The sequence below is a fragment of the Pristiophorus japonicus genome, chromosome 21, assembly GCF_044704955.1.
Source record: "Pristiophorus japonicus isolate sPriJap1 chromosome 21, sPriJap1.hap1, whole genome shotgun sequence".
In the NCBI taxonomy this organism is placed as follows: Eukaryota; Metazoa; Chordata; class Chondrichthyes; family Pristiophoridae; genus Pristiophorus; species Pristiophorus japonicus.
Window position 1 is genome coordinate 85,790,220 of NC_091997.1, and position 25,236 is coordinate 85,815,455.

General features: G+C 48.5%; 2 protein-coding genes across 5 annotated transcripts in view; both read left to right on the plus strand.

The window, feature by feature from the left end:
• The first annotated feature begins 3,867 nt into the window (after window positions 1-3,867).
• On the plus strand, window positions 3,868-21,496 carry LOC139233742 (uncharacterized). Of its 4 annotated transcripts, none has more exons than XM_070864211.1 (10): window positions 3,868-3,981; window positions 10,859-11,260; window positions 11,912-12,376; window positions 12,541-12,633; window positions 12,923-13,042; window positions 13,153-13,174; window positions 13,272-13,306; window positions 13,397-13,583; window positions 20,054-20,088; window positions 20,178-21,496. In XM_070864211.1, exons 1-10 carry the CDS (start codon window positions 3,927-3,929, stop codon window positions 20,441-20,443), a joined length of 1,680 nt encoding a protein of 559 aa, XP_070720312.1. In that variant the 5' UTR covers window positions 3,868-3,926; the 3' UTR covers window positions 20,444-21,496. The 4 variants fall into 4 exon arrangements, with proteins under 4 accessions (XP_070720312.1, XP_070720316.1, XP_070720313.1 ...); XM_070864215.1 differs by having other exon boundaries at window positions 20,319-21,496; XM_070864212.1 differs by having other exon boundaries at window positions 12,923-13,036.
• A 2,333-nt stretch (window positions 21,497-23,829) lies between these two features.
• Window positions 23,830-25,236, plus strand: part of LOC139233743 (uncharacterized) — a 35,937-nt gene continuing 34,530 nt past the window's right edge. The window contains exon 1 of the mRNA XM_070864217.1: window positions 23,830-23,876. Within this exon, the coding sequence (XP_070720318.1) occupies window positions 23,840-23,876 (37 nt within the window). The 5' untranslated portion in view covers window positions 23,830-23,839. The remainder of the gene's footprint in view (window positions 23,877-25,236) is intronic.

Below are 25,236 nucleotides of genomic sequence, written 5' to 3' on the forward strand. Positions count from 1 at the left end.
GTGGGCTTATTGTGAATGTTTGTCAATAGCCTATCTCCAGAAATGGAGACAGAGAAGTCAAGGAGGGTAAGGGAAGAGTCGGAGATGGACCATGTGAAGGTGAAGGATGGGTAAAAATTGGATGCAAAGTAAATGACATTTTCTAGTTCAGGGAGAGAACAAGAAACAGCACCGGTACAGTCATCAATGTACCGGAAACAATGGTGAGGGAGGGGACCCGAGTACCCACAAAAAGGAGTATTTTGTTTGCATGGTTTCAGAAACTAGAGCTTTCACTTATCTTACAGAACAAATGCTTCATGTGTGGTGAGAGGCTGAGTGTAATTTTAGGCTAACTCGCCGGGGGCGGGGGAGCAGGGGGGGCTGGGGGGGCTCCTATGGTGTAATGCCATATTTACACCCTGCCCAAGATTACTCTCCACAGATTTCAATGGAGGGTAAAATTGGGTGAGTTGTAAAACCATTGTAGCGCTCGATCCCATCACTTTCCCGGTGGGTGGGTTAATGGAAAGCCTCCTTCTATGTTTCAGAAAGTGTTTCACTATTTTTCCTGCACTGGGTGTTGATCTAAGTGGCCAGTGGAAAATGAAAAGGTTCACTAGGTTGATTCCGGAGATGAGGGGGTTCACTTATGAAGATAGGTTGAGCAGGTTGGACCTATACTCACTGGAGTTCAGAAGAATGAGAGGTGATCTTATTGAAACTTATAAGATAATGAGGGGGCTCGACAAGGTGGATGCAGAGAGGATATTTCCACTCATAGGGGAAACTAAAACTAGGGAACATAGTCTTAGAATAAGCGGCCACCCATTTAAAACTGAGATGAGGGTTGTAAATCTAAGTAATTCTCTGCTCCAGACAGCTGTGGAGGCTAGGTCATTGAATATATTTAAGGCGCAGATAGACAGATTTTTGAGCGATAAGGGAGTAAAGGGTTTTGGGGAACGGGCAGGGAAGTGGAGCTGAGTCCATGATCAGATCAGCCATGATCTTATTAAATGGCGGAGCAGGCTCGAGGGGCCAAATGGCCGACTCCTGCTTCTATTTCTTATGTTCTTATGACACGACTGCCAAGTGTGTACTCACTATCACTGTGCTGCACAGAGGCATGCTCATAGAGTACACATTGTATTTCAGAGCCTCTCACTTCCCCAGTCCCTTCTGTGACTGGAGAGTTGAACGAACAGCCCAACCACTGTCCCCAGGCTCATTAATACAACATCAGTGCACACATATCATCTGAGTCATCCATAAGTCTACTGCCCATTTCCTAACTTGCACCACGTCCCGTTCACCCATCAACCTGACCTACATTGGCTCCCGGTTAAGCAAAGCCTCGATTAAAAAATTCTCATCCTTGTTTTCAAATCCCTCAATGGCCTCGCCCCCTCCCTATCTCTGTAATCTCCTCCAGCCCCACAACCCCCAAAATATCTGCGGTCCTCTAATTCTAGCCTCTTGAGCATTCCCGACTTCAATCGCTCAGCTGCCAAGACCCAAAACTCTGGAATTCTCTCCATCAACCTCTCCGCCTCTCTAGCTCTCTTTCCTGCTTCAAGATGCTCCTCAAAACCTATCTCTTTCACCAAGCTTTTGGTCATCTGCCCTAATTTCTCCTTATGTGGCCTGGTGTCAAATGTTGTTTGTAACACTCCTGTGAAGCGCCTTCTGACGTTTTTCTACATGAAAGGTGTTGTGTATCTGTAAAGCATGCACTCCCATGTTCCACCATCCCAGCATCCCTTGGGAACACTCTATATAAGCCGGCCCCTAAGGCTTGTTCCTCACTCTGGAGTGTCTGATTAAAGACTGAGGTCACTGTTACTTTAACCTCCCAGTGTGCAGCCTCATAATAGGAACATAATAACTGGTGACGAGAATACGAATCCAACGCAAAGATGCAACAAACTGTGGGCATCCTGGAGAAGTTCTCGGAGGGTGAGGACTGGGAAGCCTATGTCGAATGGCTAGACCAGTACTTTGTAGCCAACGAGCTGGACGGAGAAGGAAGCGCTGCAAAAAGGAGAGCGGTCCTCCTCATGGTCTGCGGGGCACCGACCTACAGCCTCATGAGGAATCTTCTGGCTCTGGTGAAACCCACAGATAAGTCGTATGAGGAGCTGTGTACACTGGTTTGGGAGCATCTTAACCTGAGCGAGAGCGTGCTGATGGCGAGGTATCGGTTCTATACGTGCCAGTGATCTGAAGGTCAGGAAGTGGCGAGCTACGTCGCCAAGCTAAGGCGACTTGCAGGACAATGTGAGTTTGATGGCTACCTGGAGCAAATGCTCAGAGACCTTTTTGTACTGGGCATTGGCCACGAGACCATCCTATGAAAACTTTTGACTTAGAGACACCGACCCTCAGTAAGGCCATTGCGATAGCACAGATGTTTATGTCCACCAGTGATAACACCAAACAAATCTCTCAGCACACAAGTGCTAGCAATGTTCATAAATTAACTGCAACTGTGTTTGCGAGCAGAAATGTACAGGGCAGAACCCACGAATCTGCAACTGCCAGCAGGCCTCAGGTGACCCAGATGACTCAGAGTCCCCAAAAAAGGATGAATGCAAGGCAATTCACACCTTGTTGGCGTTGTGGAGGCTTCCATTCAGCCTATTCATGCCACTTCAAAGGGTATGTTTGCAAGAGCTATGGAACAATGGGGCACCTCCAATGAGCTTGCAAGCTCTGCAAAACCTGCTAACCACCACGTGGCAGAGGAAGATCAGTCCATGGTGGGTCAAAGCAATTTCGAGCCTCAGAGAGAGGAGGTAGATGCTGAAGTACATGGGGTGCACACATTTTCAACAAAATGTCCACCTATAATGCTAAACGTAAAATTGAATGCCTTACCCGTAGCCATAGAACTGGACAGTGGTGCTAGCCAATCTATCGTGAGCAAAAAGATGTTTGAGAGACTGTGGCGCAACAAAGCATTCAGACCAGCCCTGAGCCCCATCCACATGAAACTGAGAACGTACACCAAAGAGCTTATCACTGTCCTGGGCAGCGCCATGGTCAAGGTCACCTACGAGGGCACGGTGCACGAACTGCCACTCTGGATTGTCCCGGGCGATGGCCCCACACTGCTTGGAAGGAGCTAGCTGGGCAAAATCCGCTGGAACTGGAATGATATCCGAGCGCTATCACATGTCAATGAGGCCTCATGTACCCAGGTTCTTAACAAATTTCCTTCCCTTTTTCAGCCAGGCATTGGAAACTTTTCCGGGGCGAAGGTGCGGATCGATTTGGTCCCAGAGGCAGGACCCATTCACCACAAGGCGCGAGCGGTACCTCACATGATGAGAGAGAGAGTGGAAATCGAGCTGGACAGGCTGCAACGCGAGGGCATCATCTCCCCAGTGGAATTCAGCGAGTGGGCCAGCCCGATTGTTCCAGTACTCAAAAGTGATGGCACGGTCAGGATTTGCGCCAGCCCAGCGAGGGCACAGCCAACACACCAGAACAGACATTTGTACCAAGGCGGTCCACCAAGGAAAGAAAGGCTCCCAACCGCCTCACCTAGTAAATAGTTTTCACTTTGACTTTGGGTGGGGAGTGATGTTGTGTATCTGTAAAACATGCACTCCCATGTTCCACCACCACGGAGCTCATCCCCTGAAGTCCCAAGGGATCCCAGCATCCCTTGGGAGCACTGTCTATAAGCCGGCCCCGAAGGCCTGTTCCTCACTCTGGAGTGTCTGATTAAAGACTGAGATCACTTTAACCTCCCTGTGTGCAGCCTCATCTGTGTTAGGAACACAATAAAAGGTGTTATATAAATACAAGTCGTTTTTACTGTGGTTGAGTTGTTAAAAGAGGAAGAGGATTTCCTCTTTCATCACTTCTCTGTTTCTCTCACTGACCAGAATGTGATGGTGAAAGAGGCACCCAGCTTCTGAACCAGCTAGGAATGTGAAATGGCGCTTGGTGCTCTGTTTGTGGGTCTTTTCCTTCTGTTCCAACATGTTGTAGGTAAGGATCCATACTTTCAACTAATCTTCAACATGTTTATCTGGAAATATCAGTTTCTATCTGTACCTGAACGCAGAAATATAAGGATTGAAGGATATCGATTGCCATCAGTGCTGCTTTCACGCGGATGTTTAATGTACTCATATGACAGTTGTTGCTGGGTCATTTTAACACGGTTTAATCATGGGTGGTCAGTTTAAAATTGGCACTAAGAGAGTGAGGAGACAGATTAGGAGAACATTTTTTACACAGAGGTTTGTTTTGCCACAGGGAGTGGTTGACGCAGAGACATTTTCATCTTTTGAAGGAAAACTGGAAAACATTTGAAGCAGAGGAAGATTTGGGGCTGTGGGGAGAGCGAGGCAATGGGTTTGCTCTGGCAAAGAGCCAGCACTGGCACGATGGGCCCAATTGCCTCCTTCTGTGCTGCAAACGTCTTTGGTTCAACTCCTGTCTTAAAACAGTGCAGGGATGAAATACAAGAACAGTGCTGATCCTATCCCAATTTCCCTTACAACAGAATCATATCTCACTCTAGGAATGAAATAGTGGAAGATTTAGAAGAGTTAGAAGGATTTGCTGATGGGCTTTAATGGAGAGAGGGGGTGGGAAGTCCGTGCAGAGCATAAATGCGGCATGGAGCAGTTGGGCCGAATGGCCTGTTTCTGTGCCGAACATTCCATGTAATTCTGTGTAAGATTTTATGCTCAGACTCGATCATTGGGAACTCGAAAGTAACAATTATATTTGATGACTCAGCCGAGCCTCACACCATTAAAGGGTGGAGACCACACTAGGCGGGGCCCACGACACCACTCGGACCAGGGCTCGAAATCAGCACCACTGGCAAAATGGAGCAGCTCAGGGCTTTCTGTACATTACAGACCGTCCATTCCGCGATTGTTCTGTAAGGAAATGGAAACCGACACTGTGTAAAGGGGGATTTGTAACCATACTCTGCAATTTGTTTCTAAACAGACTCTGTGTAATATGGGCGGTCTGCCGACAGATTCTGTTCCTCAAATGATAAGTGACGTCTGCCCCTAACCTCAGTCCAAACACGGCTGAGTTACAACCGAGTCTGACTGGGAGATGTGGTTTGGTGTTTATTCGAGCTCTGGCGTAATAGTGATCTATAGTACAGACACACCTGGGTCAGTGGGGCCAAGTTTCAGTTGAGTTGCTCCTGTTTTTTTGGAGCAACTAGTTTAGAATGGAATATCTTAGAAATTTGAATTCTCGGCATTTAGTTTGTTCCAGTTCTAGTCAGTTAGAACAGTTTCACTTTGGAACAGAATTTTTTTTTCAAAAGGGGGCGTGTCCGGCCATTACGCCTGTTTTTAAAGTTTAGGCAGTGAAAACTCACTCCAAACTAACTTAGAATGGAGTAATTGAAGATTTTTGTACGTTCGAAAAAACCTTGTCTACACTTTAGAAAATCAGGCGTAGGTTACAAATTCGGCGTAGGGAACGAGGGCGGGGGGGGAGACGGGGGGGGAAGGGAAGTCATTAAATTCTACAATCAATCCTTCAGCCATGAACTCATTGAATGGCAGTGCAGGCTAGAAGGGCCGAATGGCCTACTCCTGCACCTATTTCCTATGTTTCTATGTTAGTTATACTTATACAAATATTATACCAATAAATCCAACCTGAATAAAAATTTATAAGCAAAGAAAAGATTAAATAATCCATGTTCCGACCTGTGTGAAACAGCAGCAACCTTCAGGCAGGCCTTTCATGTTGGAGACAGGCAGGGGTGGTGTCAGTGTCTCGACGGCAGCCCCCACAGCAGCAACAAGCAGCCTTCGAGCTGAGCTGTGGTGCTTCAGGCAGGCCTACATTCCATTAGTGGCTGGCCGGCAGCCGAAGAATCAACACGCACGCAGCTTTCGAAGGGGGTTGAGGCCATTCGGCCACACGATAGGGGCGGCGTCAGTGGCTCGACGGCAGCCGAAGATACAGCAGCAGCTTTCGAGCTGTGAGGGGACTGAGGCCATTTGGCCAGGGAGAGGCAGCCACATAGACAGTTTTATACTTAAATTTGCAGAATGGGTGCTGCATTGTCAACACCACGTATTATGCAATGGTTTGCCATCAATTCACTGCATAGGAGAGAATTGATTAGAGCTCACTGCACCAGGAACATCGTAACCCGTAGGTTGCTGGGCAGGAGATCTTACCCACGTCAACAATATCGAGCCAGGCGCTCGTACCTGGACATGAGCGAGGCTGATTGTGTGAAAAGGCTGCGTTCACTGAGATCTGTGATATGGTGAGAGCAGATTTGCAGCCCAAAAGCAGACTGCCAACTGCCCTGTCTGTTGCAGTGAAGGTAACAGCTGCACTTTCTTTCTATGCCTCGGGATCGTTTCAGGCTACAACTGGAGATGTGTGTGCCATCTCTCAACGTGCAATACATGCCTGCATTTACCAGGTCACGGCTGCACTGTATGCGCGGAGGAATGACCATCAATTTCCCAATGACCGCACAAGCGATCCATGAGAGGGCTGTGGGCTTCTTCAGGATTGCTGGCTTCCCAAAGGTACAGGGCTGCATTGATTGTACCCACATAGCCTTGCGAGCACCTGTGGAGGATTCTGAGCAGTACCGAAATAGGAAAGGTTTCCACTCTATCAATGTGCAGCTCGTGTGTGACGACAAGCAGCGCATCATGTCAGTCGATGCGAGATACCCTGGCAGCACCCACGATGCGTTCATCCTACGCGACAGCGTTCTATCTGACATGTTTGAGCAGCAGCCAGAAGGGCAGAGCTGGCTACTGGGAGACAAAGGGTACGGCCTGACCATCTGGCTCATGACACCCCTACGCATGATACGGACAGAAGCTGACCGTCAATACAACATGGCGCACATTGCGACACGCATCATCATTGAGAGATCCATTGGCATATTGAAACAGCGTTTCGGATGCCTGGACCATTCCGGAGGACAGTTGCTATACTCTCCTCAGATTGTCGGTCACTTCACTGTTGTGTGCTGCATGCTTCATAACTTAGCCATCATGAGGCAGCAGGAGCTGGTAATGGAACCAGAAGACCCACGTGAGGGTCCAGTACCTGATGATAGTATTATGGAAGAGCAGGATGAGGATGATGACGACGATCAGGAAAGCATGCAAGTGCCTGATGCCGGAGCACTAGGTCGGAGGAGGGCTGTCCATCGTGCTCCTTTAACGATTGCTCGAGCCTTGTGCCAGCAGCTCATCCGTGAACGCTTCAACTACTGATGCCTGAGGGTTCTGTGACCACTTTTGCACATGGACATGTTTATTCTTTGCAGTTGTTCCGACGTTGTGTTGTGTTAATGGAACATTTAATGGAAGTTTTAATGAAAAAATATTTTATTGAAAAGTTAACGTCACTGTAATAAAATATTTGTTGTATCAAACTATACTTTTTAATATGACTCTTGAAGATCACTTAAAAACTTTATGGTCACTTATAAACTTGTAAAGTTACAAAAGTTACAAAACAATCGCAATGTGAAAAATCTTACTCTTAAGATCACTTAAACTTCAAGATCACTTTTTAGATGCAAAATTAAATAAGTTACAGAATGTGAGAGCATTTACACTAAAAGATCACTTGAAAACCCTGAGATCACTTATAAATTGTAAAATTACAAAACTTACAAAACAATTTCAATTTGAAAAACGCTACTACAGCTACATCAAGAACAAGAACAAAAGCAGCAAAGAAAGGCTGCATCCATGTCTCATCCATATCTCAGTGAATGTTCACTTCCTCATAGGGGTGTCATTTGATTGGCCGGGCTGTGTGCCCTTATTGCAGCAGCTACCTCAACCAGGCCCTCCCTGACGGCCTGTGCCGTCATTTGCATGCCCCCCCGACGGCCTGTGCTGTTGATTGCACTCTCTCGGACATTCCCTCCCTAAGTTCCCGTGTCATTACTGCTATTTCTCCTGTCAGGACCGTCAACTCTTCACCCACTGCACTGACGCCACCGATGAGTGATCGGGTAAGCTCATTGGTCTCCATACCCAACGCCACAACCTGAGCCGCATCTGTTGCATGCTGCATCTCAGGAGAGCGTGTCTCCAATCTCCTTCTCCTCTGCCTGGGTCTGCCTCGTGGCACCACTACACTGGGAGGCGCGGGCACGGACAGTGGGACGCTCTGTGTTGCAAGCGGCACCACTACACAGGGAGGCGCGGGCTGGGACTGTGGGACGCTCTGTGTTCCAGACGGCAGAACTAGAGGGAGAGACTCGGGTTGAAATGCTGGGATGCTCTGTGTTGCAGACGGCAGAACTAGAGGGAGAGGCTCGGGTTGGAATGCTGGAATGCTCTGTGTTGCAGACGGCAGAACTAGAGGGAGAGGCTCGGGCTGGAACGGTAGGACGCTCTGTGTTGCAGACGGCAGTACTAGAGAGAGAGGCTCGGGCTGGGATGGTGGGGCGCTCGGTGTTCCAGACAACAGCACTCGAGTGCGAGCCATGGGCTGGGATGTTGGACGAATGAGTATAAACTGCTCCATGATATCAGCAGCAGCACTGGGACCCGCAGCGTCGGAATCAAAACCATAGTAGATGGAGCCAGAACCTATGCGAGAGGGAGGAGCAGGCTCGGACGGTAGTGCACTGACTGTAGAAAGCTGCATTATACCAGCAGCACCACTGGGACCCGCAACATCGGAAGCAAAACCATGGAAGGTGGAACCAAGACCTATGCTAGGGGTTGAAACTCTGATGCCCCTTGATGGGGGCTCAAACATTAAATTGGAAGCTCTCCCCTGCAGACATTTCAGTCATCGCTGCCATCATCCAGTCTGGTTCATCCACATCTGGTTGATCTGTATCTTCAGGATCCTCAGGGTTGGCAGCAGCAGCACCACCTTCATCATCATCATCATCATCAACATCATCATCATCATCATGTTCTGCAAAATACATCAGAACAGTCAAATGTTTAACAGCAAGGGAGGGGGCCGGATGGGTGGCATGAGTACTCTCACACATAGCAGGTTAGGCAGCAGGTTGATTTAAAGGGCCACGATGCATTTTCAGGACTTACCCTCTTCCTCGTGTGCAGGCCCAGCTTGTGCTGTACTGATTGCTTTTCTCCATGTACCACTCATCATAGCAGCTACCCTCTGTTCCAAGGGTGTCAGTGGATGCAGATTGGGCATGCCTCCTCCTGTCCGAGTTGCCTCCCTTTTGTTGTGGGCCAATTTCTTCTGCAAAGAGTAAAATCTAACTTTTTACAGAGTGTGTCAGTCTGCAAGGTGGGACATACAGATCGCCAGGTTACATTGTCTCCGTATCCACTCTATCAAAATCTCTCATCGTTTTAAAGACCTCTGTTAGGTCACCCCTCAGCCCTCTTTTTTCATGATAAAAGAGACCTAGCCTTTTCATCCTTTCCTCATGTGTATACCCTCGCATTTCTGATATCATCCTTGTAAATCTTCTCTGAACCCTCTCCAGTGCTTCCATATCCTTTTTATAATATGGCGACCAGAACTGTACGCAGAACAGGTGCAGCGCCTAAGACCCGAAACTCTCGGGACCGAGGCCATTCCGGATTCTGGGTTTTTCTGGACTTTCAATTTGCTTTCTGACATCACGAATCCGGAAACACCCACGCCCAGGTTTGAGTATTTCCGGATTTCGGAACATCTGAAAGGGGGGCGGGGGGGGTGCGGCGGGGATGGATTCCCACCAAGAAGCTGTTCGGGCCGCCTGGCCCCACTGCCAAGGATGTTGTCGGGCGGGGCTCTGCCGGAAGGTTGTTGTCGGGTGGTCCCCGCCGAGGATGATATCGTCAGATGAGCCCCGCCGAGGAGATCATCATCGGGTGGGTTGGCGAGGAGACCCCGAGGTAAGGGCAGCGACGTTGAGGTGAGCGGGGCTGGGTGAGCTGTAGCGAGGCCCAAGGTTGGGCAGCAACGGGGCCCCGAGGTGGGCAGGGTCATCGAGTCCAAATTTCCGGAACATTTTACGGATTCTGGACAACCCTACCACCAATCGTCCTGGAGTCTGGATTCCGGAACATTCCGGATTCTGGACTCCGGATTCTCAATGCTGCACCTGTACTCTAAGGCCCTGGAATTGGTGGAAGCTAAGTTCTGCCCAAAGGACCGCTGAGATCCTGACGGTACTTTGGCCGGAAGTTTCATGGAAAAATCTTGGAAAGACCGCCCGGCGGCAAAAATGGGACTTACGCCCTGAATCTGGGCGGCAGCGGGAGGTAGTTCCCATTCTCGGCGGCAAATGCAATCCTCAGCTAAGTACGAGGGCGGAACTGATAAAATTAAACATTTTCACAAAATTAAAAAAACACTAGAAATCCTTCAGCGGACCCCATCCACCCGAATCCCTGCAAAAGAAATAAAGAAAAGAACTGCACTTACCTTTTATTGCAGGTCTTCATACTTACCGTTGAGGTTAGACCTGCCTTCACGCGGCGGGCTTGTCCCCTGCTGGAGCGGAGGACCGCCCGGACCAAACTGTCAGCATTTACAATCATTCTCTCTGAAACTGACCCGAACTTCAGGATGTTGCGCATCTAAACGCGGAAATCCTGACGTTGCGGTCAGTCATTCAACACTCTGACACAGGCGACGCTGTGGATCCCCTACCACCGACCCCACCCCGTATTGCCGGCAATCAGTGAAATCAGTGCAGCTTTCCCACGCTAATTTTGCTGTTAAACACTCCATGAAATGTTAAGCCTTGTTAGATTAAGTGTAACTGGGGTTTTGACCAACAGTGTATTGACTGCAAAAAAAAAATCACGATTCCTTAATTTCCTGTGAGAGGCTTTGTTTCACGTTGACTGTTTAATGAGCTTTCCTGTCTCTATCTCTATCCCATTCTGCCCTTTCCCCGCAGGATCCACTTATCTCTTCTTCCGAGGACCAGGAGATGTCACCACTCTGCAATGCAACGTGCCCACCGGTGCTGGGAATAATGTAACCTTGTGCAGCTCCAGTGATGCCGGGTCAGGAATGGGTGAAATAAAATGTCAGCACCCAAAGAACGAGAAGCCATGTGATGAAAATATCGGTCCTCAGGGAAGAAAAGGATACAGTGAGCCAGAGTGTACAAAATGCAAATTACATGACGACCAAACAGAGTCTCTGACATTCGCTGTGAAGACGATTAACTCGATGGTGTTTACCTTCATGGCTCAGGATTCCACAGAAGGAGGGGCATTGGAGTGTCCGTCCTGGCTCACACTGTCACAGTCGGGATGTGAAAACCACGACTTGTTCTTTGTGATAACCCAGGATGGTAGGTGCACTGGGGCAATATCGCGGGAGGGAACGGGGCAGAATCGGGGGAGGGATCGAGGAAGATATTCGGGAAGTATCGGGGGAGTGATCGGCAAGGTATTGCGAGAACATATAATGTAAGGTATTAGGTGAGACATTAGGGGAGATTTTTGGAGGCGTTGGGGAGATACTGGAGGAGGTTTTAGTGCGGATAGCTGTCATTGGGAAAATGTTAGAGCCTTTATTAAGATGAAAATACCGCGTATGCAGATAAAGAGTAAATAGTGAGAAGTAGCTGGCACGGGTTTCAAACTGTCCAGGAGGTAACAGACATGGTAAGTGGGGGAATGCAGTGGATGTAGTGTACATGACCTAGTGTATAAGACCTAGCTCTGCCAAGCCAGTGTGGCGGTTGGTGTGCAACCGCCAGCACACATTAAAATCGACGCACAGGAATCTTCCATCCTTCACAGTGTAGTTCGGACCTGCAATATTAGGTCCTTCATTGAAACACCCGTGAACTTTTTGACGTGGAAGCAAGTCATCCTCGATTGGAGGGACTGCCTATGATGATGAGTGTACATGGTCTTTAGGAAATTCTTTGATAAAGTACCACACTAGAGATTATTATATTAACAAATATTCTTTTCAATCTTGTTTATATTTTCAGCTAATATATCTTCTATTGAAGAAAACTCCTTGTCGCTGACAGTGTCAGAAGGAGAGAATGTGACTTTACCCTGCCAGTTTCAGAATAGAAAACTACTCGCCTTCAATCTGTTTTGGTTCAGATCTGGAAACGTCAATAAGTGTCTGCACTCTGTTTCCATTGACTCTCAGGGGCCATATTCTAACCCACTCTGTTGTGTGGATAGAGAGTCGTCACAAATAATCTCTAACCAAAGCTCACACAATCCTTTGGTTAGCCGCCAGTCTCACAACCTTACTATTCACTCAGCGGGCCTGGTGGACACTGGGAGGTATCTCTGTGCTGTACACAGTCAGGATTCAGGGAAATCTGTCTGGAAGATTGCAGCAAACATCTCCCTTGTGACGGAGCCCAGTGCAGAAATTTCAGACTCTGCCACCTCAAACTCCTCAGAGACCAGCAACATAACTTATACAAATACTCAAAGTAAGTGATGCAATCTAGAACATGATGTGAACATTTAATATCAATAATTCAAGCTGTGAGATTCCAGGTCCATTGTCCAGTTTGTACCCTTTAGAAGTTGCTTCGATTTTCTTCCTTTGCCATTGCACTATTCTAGATTGTAACCAGAAAAGTATGTTCCTCAGCCCAGGTAAACAGTGTAATGAGCAGCGGGAAATCTTCAGACACTCCCACCTCAACATTTGGAATATCTTTAGTGACCAGCAGCATAACTCATAGTAAGTGATACAATCCAGAATATGATGTGAACCATTTAATATCAATAATTCAATATAAATAATATAAATAATTCTTTCAGGCAATGTCCCATATGTGAGATTCCAAATCAATTGTCTAGTTTTGTACCCATTAGACGTTGGTTCGATTTTCTTCCTTCGCAATTGCACTTTTCCAGATTGTAACCGGAAAAGTATCTTCCTCGGCCCAGGTAACCAGTGTGATCAGCTGTACATATAAGACGGCATTGCACAAACTGAACTTAATGTTGCTTCTCCTCTGCATTTCCAGACCCTGCCATCACTGTGAACGTAGCCATAGTGTGTCTGATTGTACTCATTTGCATTGTTGGGATAGTTTGCATTATTGGGGTAGTTTGCCGAAGGAAACGACAATCTGCCAAAGGTAAAGGTAAGCAAGAGCGTTAAAATGTTTGATCTAAATCTATAAAATTGTAAGAGCAGACTCCTTACATAGATTCTTACATTTATCTTTCCCATCTTACGGCATGTGTTGTGAAGGATCCTCAGCACCAGGACCCAGGTAGGGATGGGATTTGATCAGTATTTCGGCAGACTTTCTGTATAATTTTGCTCATTTAATGGAACATTTACAGGTTACTTTTCTTTGCTAACTGTAGGGCCGGTGATGTGCAGCTGACACAAGTGGCTGAATGTAAGTGACTAGAATTGCTGGCCAACTCTTCCGATCCTGGCCCTTTGAGAGTTGAAACTAAAAGCATGGTGTTCCCGCCCTTCTGTCCAGGTTTCCCGTACTCTGTGGTTCCCAGGAAGGATCAGAGCGATGACAACGAGCCTGTTGCGTATTCGGTGACAAGAGTTCCAACGCCGTCGAGCCAGCCAAGGCCTGGTGAAGGAATGGAGAGCACTGGCCCAAACATTGACTCTACAGAGCATGTGTACTGTTTGATCGAGGAGTCAATGGTCAAAGGGTAAGCAGAGTGACAGCTGTCACCCCTCGGCTACGGTCAACACTGACCACAACTTTGTTTTAGGATGGAGGGTTAGAAGATTGTTAATGTAATGAAGGTGAGGGGAGCCCATGCTGGCAAATGGGTTACTTTTCAACTTTGGCCACACAGTATCACTTGGAGCACTCCAGATTAGGCACAGCGTAAAACTCCCTCTGGACTGTCCCAACAATGTTCCTCAACTCCAAGGTCAGGAGAGAGGTCAGACATCTTCACTTCTCACACCTCATGTCCTGTTTGAGTGGAAGGGCCAATTTAGAGGTAGTTTTGTACTGTGGCTCACATGAGCTGCAAACTGGATCGAGAGGACCAAATTAATATCATCAAGGGCCCTGAGAGAAAATGTGAGAGAAAGAAAGAGACAGAGAAAGACAGAGACAGAGACAGACAGTGATAGATTCAGACAGAGACTGACCTGATATTGGAATAAAGGAGCACTATCAGAAAAACATCACTGTGCCCTTATGAAGTTATCTTTTTTTTTTAAACTCTCTCAGAACAATATTTTGGCATATGTGACCATAATGATCAATTTCGTCCAAATATTTTACTGAATGATTGGTAGTTTTAGGCAAGGAATTGGATTAGAAACATAGAAACATAGAAAATAGGTGCAGGAGCAGGCCATTCAGCCCTTCTAGCCTGCACCGCCATTCAATGAGTTCATGGCTGAACATGAAACTTCAGTACCCCCTTCCTGCTTTCTCGCCATAACCCTTGATCCCCCGAGTAGTAAGGACTTCATCTAACTCCCTTTTGAATATATTAAGTGAATTGGCCTCAACTACTTTCTGTGGTAGAGAATTCCACAGGTTCACCACTCTCTGGGTGAAGAAGTTTCTCCTCATCTCGGTCCTAAATGGCTTACCCCTTATCCTCAGACTGTGACCCCTGGTTCTGGACTTCCCCAACATTGGGAACATTCTTCCTGCATCTAACCTGTCTAAACCCGTCAGAATTTTAAACGTTTCCATGAGGTCCCCTCTCATTCTTCTGAACTCCAGTGAATACAAGCCCAGTTGATCCAGTCTTTCTTGATAGGTCAGTCCCGCCATCCCGGGAATCAGTCTGGTGAATCTTCGCTGCACTCCCTCAATAGCAAGAATGTCCTTCCTCAGGTTAAGAGACCAAAACTGTACACAATACTCCAGGTGTGGCCTCACCAAGGCCCTGTACAACTGTAGCAACACCTCCCTGCCCCTGTATTCAAATCCCCTCGCTATGAAAGGCCAACATTCCATTTGCTTTCTTAACCGCCTGCTGTACCTGCATGCAAACCTTCAATGACTGATGTACCATGACACCCAGGTCTCGTTGCACCTTCCCTTTTCCGAATCTGTCACCATTCAGATAATAGTCTGTCTCTCTGTTTTTACCACCAAAGTGGATAACCTCACATTTATCCACATTATACTTCATCTGCCATGCATTTGCCCACTCACCTAACCTATCCAAGTCACTCTGCAGCCTAATAGCATCCTCCTCGCAGCTCACACTGCCACCCAACTTAGTGTCATCCGCAAATTTGGAGATACTGCATTTAATCCCCTCGTCTAAATCATTAATGTACAATGTAAACAGCTGGGGCCCCAGCACAGAACCTTGCGGCACCCCACTAGTCACTGCCTGCCATTCTGAAAAGTACCCGTTTACTCCTACTCTTTGCTTCCTGTCTGACAACCAGTTCTCAATCCACGTCAGCACACTACCCCCAATCCCATGTGCTTTAACTTTGCACATTAATCTCTTGTGTGGGACCTTGTTGAAAGCCTTCTGAAAGTCCAAATATACCACATCAACTGGTTCTCCTTTGTCCACTTTACTGGAAACATCCTCAAAAAATTCCAGAAGATTTGTCAAGCATGATTTCCCTTTCACAAATCCATGCTGACTTGGACCTATCATGTCACCATTTTCCAGATGCACTGCTATGACATCCTTAATAATTGATTCCATCATTTTACCCACAACTGAGGTCAGGCTGACCGGTCTATAATTCCCTGTTTTCTCTCTCCCTCCTTTTTTAAAAAGTGGGGTTACATTGGCTACCCTCCACTCCATAGGAACTGATCCAGAGTCAATGGAATGTTGGAAAATGACTGTCAATGCATCCGCTATTTCCAAGGCCACCTCCTTAAGTACTCTGGGATGCAGTCCATCAGGCCCTGGGGATTTATCGGCCTTCAATTCCATCAATTTCCCCAACACAATTTCCCGACTAATAAAGATTTCCCTCAGTTCCCCCTCCTTACTAGACCCTCTGACCCCTTTTATATCCGGAAGGTTGTTTGTATCCTCCTTAGTGAATACCGAACCAAAGTACTTGTTCAATTGGTCTGCCATTTCTTTGTTCCCCGTTATGACTTCCCCTGATTCTGACTGCAGGGGACCTACGTTTGTCTTTACTAACCTTTTTCTCTTTACATACCTATAGAAACTTTTGCAATCCGCCTTAATGTTCCCTGCAAGCTTCTTCTCGTACTCCATTTTCCCTGCCCTAATCAAACCCTTTGTCCTCCTCTGCTGAGTTCTAAATTTCTCCCAGTCTCCGGGTTCGCTGCTATTTCTGACCAATTTGTATGCCACTTCCTTGGCTTTAATACTATCCCTGATTTCCCTAGATAGCCACGGTTGAGCCACCTTCCCTTTTTTATTTTTACGCCAGACAGGAATGTACAATTGTTGTAATTCATCCATGCGGTCTCTAAATGTCTGCTATTGCCCATCCACAGTCAACCCCCTAAGTATCATTCGCCAATCTATCCTAGCCAATTCACGCCTCATACCTTCAAAGTTACCCTTCTTTAATTTCTGGACCATGGTCTCTGAATTAACTGTTTCATTCTCCATCCTAATGCAGAATTCCACCATATTATGGTCACTCTTCCCCAAGGGGCCTCGCACAATGAGATTGCTAATTAATCCTCTCTCATTACACAACACCCAGTCTAAGATGGCCTCCCCCCTAGTTGGTTCCTCAACATATTGGTCTAGAAAACCATCCTTTATGCACTCCAGGAAATCCTCCTCCACCGTATTGCTTCCAGTTTGGCTAGCCCAATTTATGTGCATATTAAAGTCACCCATTATAATTGCTACACCTTTATTGCATGCTCCCCTAATTTCCTGTTTGATGCCCTCCCCAACATCCCTATTACTGTTTGGAGGTCTGTACACAACTCCTACTAACGTTTTTTGCCCTTTGGTGTTCTGCAGCTCTACCCATATAGATTCCACATCATCCAAGCTAATGTCTTTCCTAACTATTGCATTAATCTCCTCTTTAACCAGCAATGCTACCCCACCTCCTTTTCCTTTTATTCTATCCTTCCTGAATGTTGAATAACCCTGAATGTTGAGTTCCCAGCCCTGATCATCCTGGAGCCAGGTCTCCGTAATCCCAATCACATCATATTTGTTAACATCTATTTGCACAATTAATTCATCCACCTTATTGCGGATACTCCTTGCATTAAGACACAAAGCCTTCAGGCTTGTTTTTTTAACACCCTTTGCCCTTTTAGAATTTTGCTGTACAGTGGCCCTTTTTGTTCTTTGCCTTGGGTTTTTCTGCCCTCCACTTTTCCTCATCTCCTTTCTGTCTTTTGCTTTTGCCTCCTTTTTGTTTCCCTCTGTCTCCCTGCATTGGTTCCCATCCCCCTGCCATATTAGTTTAAATCCTCCCCAACAGCACTAGCAAACACTCCCCCTAGGACATTGGCTCCGGTCCTGCCCAGGTGCAGACCGTCCGGTTTGTACTGGTCCCACCTCCCCCAGAACCGGTCCCAATGTCCCAGGAATTTGAATCCCTCCCTGCTGCACCACTGCTCAAGCCACGTATTCATCTGTGCTATCCTGCGATTCCTACTCTGACTATCACGTGGCACTGGTAGCAATCCCGAGATTACTACTTTTGAGGTCCTACTTTTTAATTTAGCTCCTAGCTCCTTAAATTCATTTCGTAGGACCTCATCCCTTTTTTTAACCTATGTCATTGGTACCAATGTGCACCACGACAACTGGCTGTTCTCCCTCCCATTTCAGAATGTCCTGCACCCGCTCCGAGACATCCTTGACCCTTGCACCAGGGAGGCAACATACCATCCTGGAGTCTCGGTCGCGGCCGCAGAAACGCCTATCTATTCCCCTCACCATTGAATCCCCTATCACTATTGCTGTCCCGCTCTTTTTCTTGCCCTCCTGTGCAGCAGAGCCAGCCACAGTGCCATGAACTTGGCTGCTGCTGCCCTCCCCTGATGAGTCATTCCCCTCAACAGTACTCAAAACGGTGTATCTGTTTTGCAGGGGGATGACCGCAGGGGACCCCTGCACTACCTTCCTTGCACTACTCTTCCTGCTGGTCTTCCATTCCTTATCTGGCTGTGGACCCTTTCCCTGAGGTAAGACCAACTCACTACACGTGATACTCACGTCATTCTCAGCATCGTGGATGCTCCAGAGTGAATCCACCCTCAGCTCCAATTCCGTAACACGGACCGTCAGGAGCTTGAGGTGGACACACTTCCCGCACACGTAGTCGTCAGGGACACCGGAAGTGTCCCTGAGTTCCCACATGGTACAGGAGGCTGAACACTCTTTGCAGAGAGGACAGCTTACATAGCAGACTCAGAGAGATAAAGAGAGATATGGAGACAGTAACAGAGACACAGAGAGACAGAGAGAGACAGAGAGAGACAGACAGAGAGCAACACAAAGAGAGAAAGAGAAAGAGAGACAGTGTTTTGGATCGATAATAATAGATCCAGGTTCGGGATCTGGGTGAATGTTAAATAATAGACAAGACAAATGAAGTAAAGAATAAAATACCGTTTACTGAGGGAAAATAAATATTAATTAAAAAGTTTACGAAGAAAAGAGAAGTATGATAAGATGCAACAACGTTCATGGCCTTCGGCCTGTCGGGAACTCTGCAGCGAAGGCTGGTCAGGAGCCTTGGGGGTCCCGGCACCGCTCGCGAATCGCGGTCCAAGGTGAAGTTCGAAGAGCTAAGGGACAGTGCCGCTCCTTTATACTATTAAACAAAACATGGGTGCATGTGGCTTATGGCCAACTCCTAATCTGTAATGCCCCGGCTGCTTGTCCACAAAGCATGAGATCTCGAGGCGCCGACAGTCTCATAATAAGCTGGTGTGCATCTCAAGATCGCTTCCCTCTCTCTCTCTCTATAGCAACAACAATCCACGAAGCATGGAGCAGAAACACACTGTAAATGACTAAATATCATAATTAACTTTATGTGATTAACCCTATACAATAGAGATGGAGATAGACAGTGAGACGGGGATCGAATAACAGACAGAGAGCGAGAAACAGAGACAGAGAGAGAAACAGCAAGACCAGCAGAGACAGAGAGAGAGACAGAGAGAGAGACAGCGAGAGAGAGAGAGAGAGTGAGAGAGAGAGTGAGAGAGAGAGACGGAGACAGACAGAGAGGCAGCGAGAGAGAGAGAGAGAGAGAGAGAGAGACAGTGAGATAGGCAGAGAGAGACAGAGAGAGACGGAGGCAGGCAGAGAGAGAGACGGAGACAGGCAGAGAGACAGCGAGAGAGAGAGAGAGAGTCAGTGAGACAGGAAGAGAGAGACAGAGACAGGCAGAGAGAGACAGCGAGAGACAGTGAGACAGGCAGAGAGAGACAGAAAGAGACGGAGACAAAGAGAGAGTCTGAGAGAGCGAGAGAGAGAGAGAGAGAAAGACAGGCAAAGAGAGACAGTGAGAGAGAGAGAGAGAGACGGAGACAGTCAGAGAGAAACAGCGAGAGAGCGAGAGAGAGAGAGAGGGAGAGACAGAGACAGAGACAGAGAGAGCAACAGAGAGAGAGGCATAGAGAGAGACAGGGAGAGACGGTGATAGGCAGAGAGAGAGACAGAAAGAGAGAGACGGAGACAGATAGAAACAGCGAGAAAGAGAGATAGAGACAGGCAGAGAGAGACAGAGACACAGAGAGACTCAGAGCGAGAGAGAGAAGGAGACAGGTAGAGAGAGACAGAGAGAGAGACAGGGAGAGAGACCGTGCGAGAGAGAGACAGATGGAGAGAAAAAGAAAGAAACAGAGTGAAAGAGAATTGGTGAGACAATCCGAGAGTCAGAGAGTGACAGACAGAGAGTGAGAGACAGAGAGTGACAGACAGAGTGACAGACAGAGAGTGACAGTCAGAGAGTGACAGTCAGAGAGTGACAGACAGAGAGTGACAGACAGAGTGACAGACAGAGAGTGACAGTCAGAGAGTGACAGTCAGAGAGTGACAGACAGAATCAGGGAAAATGAATGAGGGAATTTCAGGCTGGGTTAGACTCAAATCCAGGCCAGTGGGGAGAAAGTGACTGAATGTAGTTTCCACTTACAGCTGTTTAATATTGTTTGAATCATATGTTACTCATTTTTCACACATTTAATTTTCTGTTTTCCCAGTGATGACGGCAAAACTGAAATCCAGGCAGTAAAATGTAAGTCGTGGCAATCTTTCAGTATCTTTCATTATCTGTCCCCACATGGAAGTGAAACCCATCAAACGCGATCTCCTCTTAATTTCTAGGCAGTGACCGCACGGACCATATACCGCAGGTTGAAACCTCTTTAGCCATTGAACTCAAACCAGACGGCCAATCGCAGCCCAAAGAGGACAGTAAGGAGGATCCCGTTGCTCTGTCTAATGAGCAGACTTATTCTTTGATAGGTTGCCCGGGGACAGGGAGCCCAGGAGACACGGAGACAAGGTCTCGGCTGGAGGAAGATGATCCACAACCTGGCCCGTTAGAGATGGAAGAAAATCCTATTTATGCTAAAATAGAGGAAGCCTGAATGTGATTGAGTAATGGGAGAAAGGCAACGGATAACTTGGTTAAACTCATTGTGGTACTAGATTTTAAAATATATATTTTACACTGGGTATTGAACACTTTCCCACTGCAGACCCCCAGGGTGGGGGAGAATTCGACATTGTTGCACTGGATTTCTGGATGGATCATGGGTGCAAAAGAGGTCCAATTTAGGAGGCCAACCCACCATGCCCGAGTAGTGTCGGAAACATGTTTGATGCCATATTGGTTTGGGCCTGTAGAGGAGTCCCTGATGTAGGCGTTAGGCTCCTTTGAATATGCTAATAAGGGGCCTACCACTTATTCCAGGATCCAAACCGGCCATTATCACATTGCTGTTTGTGGGACCTTGCTGTGTGCAAATTAGCTGCCACTTTTCCTAAATTACAACAGTGACTAAACTTCAAAAAATACTTAATTCGCTGTAAAGTGCTTTGTGATCTCCAGAGGTCATGAAAGGCACTCGATAAATGCAAGTCTTTCAATTCATTCATTAATTTTGAGGGAAGGGAAACCACGCAGAATACAGGTGGACAACCGACGCTCGTTGAACACAAGTGCGTTTTCACAGATTGTAACATTGAAGCTGCTTGAAGCGCAGGATTGTGTGTGGAGAAATCTTCTCCCAATGTTTCACAAATGATATAAAGCCGCTGGTGGCAGCTCCTTGCCTTTCCCGGTTTGTTCTGAGTTTTTGTGGCGACCGACACAGAACATGGAGACAGACTCAATGTGAGTTTCCACTCTCACCGACACCGGACGAGGGCGATGGGAACCCACGGTTGAAGAATATAACTGTAACACATTCGACGTGAAATTGGTCCTCGCCAGTTTCGACTTTGATGGAAATGAAATTCGGGCTCGGTGTGAAACGTGCGCTCGATTCGCGATGAGCTTCACACTGCTGGCGAAGAGTAACTTCATCCCCTTGGACTCTGCTTAGATAGAACAACGCATCGCTGGTGTGTAATACGCAAAATGGAACTTGTGTGATTGGAAGTCAATCAATAAACACTGTTTAAAAATTATAACTAAATGACGAGCTGTGTCATCTGTCCAGCAGGAATTTTATGGCAAACTAATTGAATGAATGAACTGATCTCAGTGAGGACACTGCATTTAGACTCAAGGGGAAGTGGGAGGAGGTAGGGGGTGTGGGGAGAGTGGGAGTAAGGAGGGTTTGAGGGGATTGGGAGGGAGGTGTGAGTGGGCAGTGGGGAGTGGGAGGGAAGGGGGAGTGGGAGGGAGAGTGGGGAGTGAAGAGGGTGTGAGGGAAGGGGCAGTGGAGAATGATAGGCTAGGGGGAATGGGAGGGTGGAGTGGGGGGAGTGGGAGTGAGGAGGGTGTGGGGGGAGTGGGTGGGAGGGGGAGTGGAAGCAAATTTATGAGGACGCTGAGGGAAGTTCATGATTGTGTAAGAGAAAGTTTGGTATAAATTGTCAGCCCCCAGCAGATCGCTAAAGAGTATTTTTAAAAGCATAAAACATTTCAATGTTGAAATGTTGAACAATACATGTCTATCAGTAAGATAAAAGGACTTTCACGCGAGAGTCACCAATCCCACACTCCTTGAGGGCAGCCATGCTCAAACGGGTCAGGGGTTAGCTCTGTGACCCTCTGCTCCATTGTGTCTCCTTGAAGCAGAGCTCACTCTGACGGCAGGTTGGGGGGGAGGGGGTGGGAGGGGACAGAGTCAGTGAATTAACCCTCATAACCCTGGCATTTGCCTCATTGTCCAGCCCTTGGCTTCAGCACGATCTCTGAAACAATGGGTGCCATTTGCAATATGAGCACCACACGCAAGGACTGGTGTGTAGCAAATCCAAACGAACTCAGTACGGAAATGGAAGGAAGCGTGTGATGATTGGAAATTTTAATTGATGGGAGCAAGTCTAAAAGGCTCAGCTATTTACAGCTTGTTAGTAGAAGCGGGTGTGAGCAGAAATGCCAACCGCACTGTCGCATAAATCAAACGATGAACTCTTAAAAATCATGAGGTTTGCTATACAAATCATGAGTTGCTATTTTTTTCCCTGACCCCTTGCTTACCTTTGATCCTGGACAGGAAGCGCAGTCCGCGACCTTTGCTCCCAGACAGGAAGCGCATTCGGCCGTCACTAACCGATTACTGACATAAGAAATAGGAGCAGGAGTGGGTGGATTGATGGCCCCGCTGTCGGGTCACTCACGGGCCAGTCTCGCTCTCCTTATCACCGTTACTCCTCCCGCAGCAAAATTTTTACTTCAGGCACCAGGAGGTGATTTCTGTTCCCACTGCAAATCCGAATAGTTGGCTGAAGAAGATTAAAAACAATCTCCCACCCATTGGATACCTGAAGTCCACCCAACTCAAATTCACGAGCGAGCATCAAAAGGGCCTCTAGAACTCCCACCGGGATTGGTTGGGAACCATATTTCAAATCTGCAGGGCTATGGGAACAAATTGGATAGCTCTTTCAACCCACGGGCACAGGCACGATGGGCTGAATGGACTCTTTCACTGTCTGAGGTGCCGTCTTTCGGATGAGATGTGAAACTGAGGTCCCGTCTGCCCTCTCAGGTGGACGCGAAAGATCCCACTGCACTATTTCAAAGAAGAGCAGGGGAGTTCTCCCGATGTCCTAGCCAACACTTATTTCAATCAAAATAACTAAAGACAGAGGATCTGGTCATTTTCACATTGCTGTTTGTCAGACCTTGCTGCATGCAAATTGGCTGCCGTGTTCCGTACATTACAACAGTGACTACACTTAGAAAAGGTACTTCGTTGGCTGCAGAGCGGTTTGAGATGCCCTGAGGTCGGGCAAGGTGAGCTATAAATACAAGTCTGTCTGTCTTTCTTTCTAGCTTTTTTCTTTTCTGTCTTCATCCTACTCCGTAGACCATGTACAAGTTGCTCTATCTTAGAAATCCCCTATTTCAATCTCTCAACCATTGGTGGCCGTGCCTTCAACTGCCAAGGCACTAAGCTCTGGAATTCTCTCCTGTGGCCGGGATTACACCACAGGAAAACTTTCTGTCTATTATTGCTCGCTGACCCCCAAAGTAACCAAGGAACACACTTTGTTCCTGACCAATTACATTCTGTTTCAAAACTGAAAATGCTGGAAATCTCAGCGGGTCAGAGAGAAACAGAGTTGACGTTTCGGGTCTGTGACCCTTCGTCAGAACTGGAAAAGTTCGAGATGTAACAGATTCTTAAGGAAGTGCAGGTGGAGGGGAGGAAACAACAAAAGGGAAGGTCTGTGATAGGGTGGAAGGCAGGAGAGATTAAGAGAGAAAAGGGACGATGGTCAAAAATGAGATGGTAATGGAACAAGTTAAGAAACAAAAGATGAGTCTAGATCGGGTGTGATTGGTGGAATCATCACCAGCTGCCATGGGAAAGAGAAAAAAAGTGGAGGATTTAAAAAAAGGTAACTATTTGTACTGCACTTTTTTTGACAGACATGCGACAAGCCCCGCCCTCTGTCAAGCTCTGCCCTCTGCCCCGCCCCCGAATCATTCCCTCCACATGGTGCAAAGAAGCAGGACCTGAGGCCCGAGATTCCGCTGAGGTCCCGACTCTCCCTCCCCCGACTCTCCCTCCCCCGTCCCCCCCGACTCTCTGCTCCCACGCTCTGACGGCTTAGAACGGCGGCCGTGGGACCGAGAGCAGTGGCCGTGGGGCCGAGAGTGGTGGCAGTGGGGGCCGAGAGTGGTGGCAGTGGGGACCGAGAGTGGTGGCCGTGGGACCGAGAGTGGTGGCCGTGGGACCGAGAGTGGTGGCCGTGGGACCGAGAGCGGTGGCCGTGGGACCGAGAGTGGTGGCCGTGGGACCGAGAGTGGTGGCCGTGGGACCGAGAGTGGTGGCCGTGGGACCGAGAGTGGTGGCCGTGGGACCGAGAGCGGTGGCCGTGGGGGCCGAGAGTGGTGGCCGTGGGACCGAGAGTGGTGGCCATGGGGACCGAGAGTGGTGGCCGTGGGACCGAGAGTGGTGGCCGTGGGACCGAGAGTGGTGGCCGTGGGACCGAGAGTGGTGGCCGTGGGACCGAGAGTGGTGGCCGTGGGACCGAGAGTGGTGGCCGTGGGGACCGAGAGTGGTGGCCGTGGGACCGAGAGTGGTGGCCGTGGGACCGAGAGTGGTGGCCGTGGGACCGAGAGTGGTGGCCGTGGGACCGAGAGTGGTGGCCGTGGGACCGAGAGTGGTGGCCGTGGGACCGAGAGTGGTGGCCGTGGGACCGAGAGTGGTGGCCGTGGGACCGAGAGTGGTGGCCGTGGGACCGAGAGTGGTGGCCGTGGGACCGAGAGTGGTGGCCGTGGGACCGAGAGTGGTGGCCGTGGGACCGAGAGTGGTGGCCGTGGGACCGAGAGTGGTGGCCGTGGGGGCCGAGAGTGGTGGCCGTGGGGGCCGAGAGTGGTGGCCGTGGGACCGAGAGTGGTGGCCGTGGGACCGAGAGTGGTGGCCGTGGGACCGAGAGTGGTGGCCGTGGGACCGAGAGTGGTGGCCGTGGGGACCGAGAGTGGTGGCCGTGGGACCGAGAGTGGTGGCCGTGGGACCGAGAGTGGTGGCCGTGGGACCGAGAGTGGTGGCCGTGGGACCGAGAGTGGTGGCCGTGGGACCGAGAGTGGTGGCCGTGGGACCGAGAGTGGTGGCCGTGGGACCGAGAGTGGTGGCCGTGGGACCGAGAGTGGTGGCCGTGGGGACCGAGAGTGGTGGCCGTGGGACCGAGAGTGGTGGCCGTGGGGGCCGAGAGACCGAGAGTGGTGGCCGTGGGGGCCGAGAGTGGTGGCCGT

Excerpts from the sequence above, each read along its gene's own strand:
- LOC139233742 (XM_070864211.1), top strand. The coding sequence starts at position 3,927 with ATGGCGCTTGGTGCTCTGTTTGTGGGTCTTTTCCTTCTGTTCCAACAT. Across the intron at positions 13,043-13,152 it reads ACAATCTGCCAAAGGTAAAG|GATCCTCAGCACCAGGACCC; the intron begins GTAAGCAAGAGC and ends TGTGTTGTGAAG. Across the intron at positions 13,175-13,271 it reads TCCTCAGCACCAGGACCCAG|GGCCGGTGATGTGCAGCTGA; the intron begins GTAGGGATGGGA and ends TGCTAACTGTAG.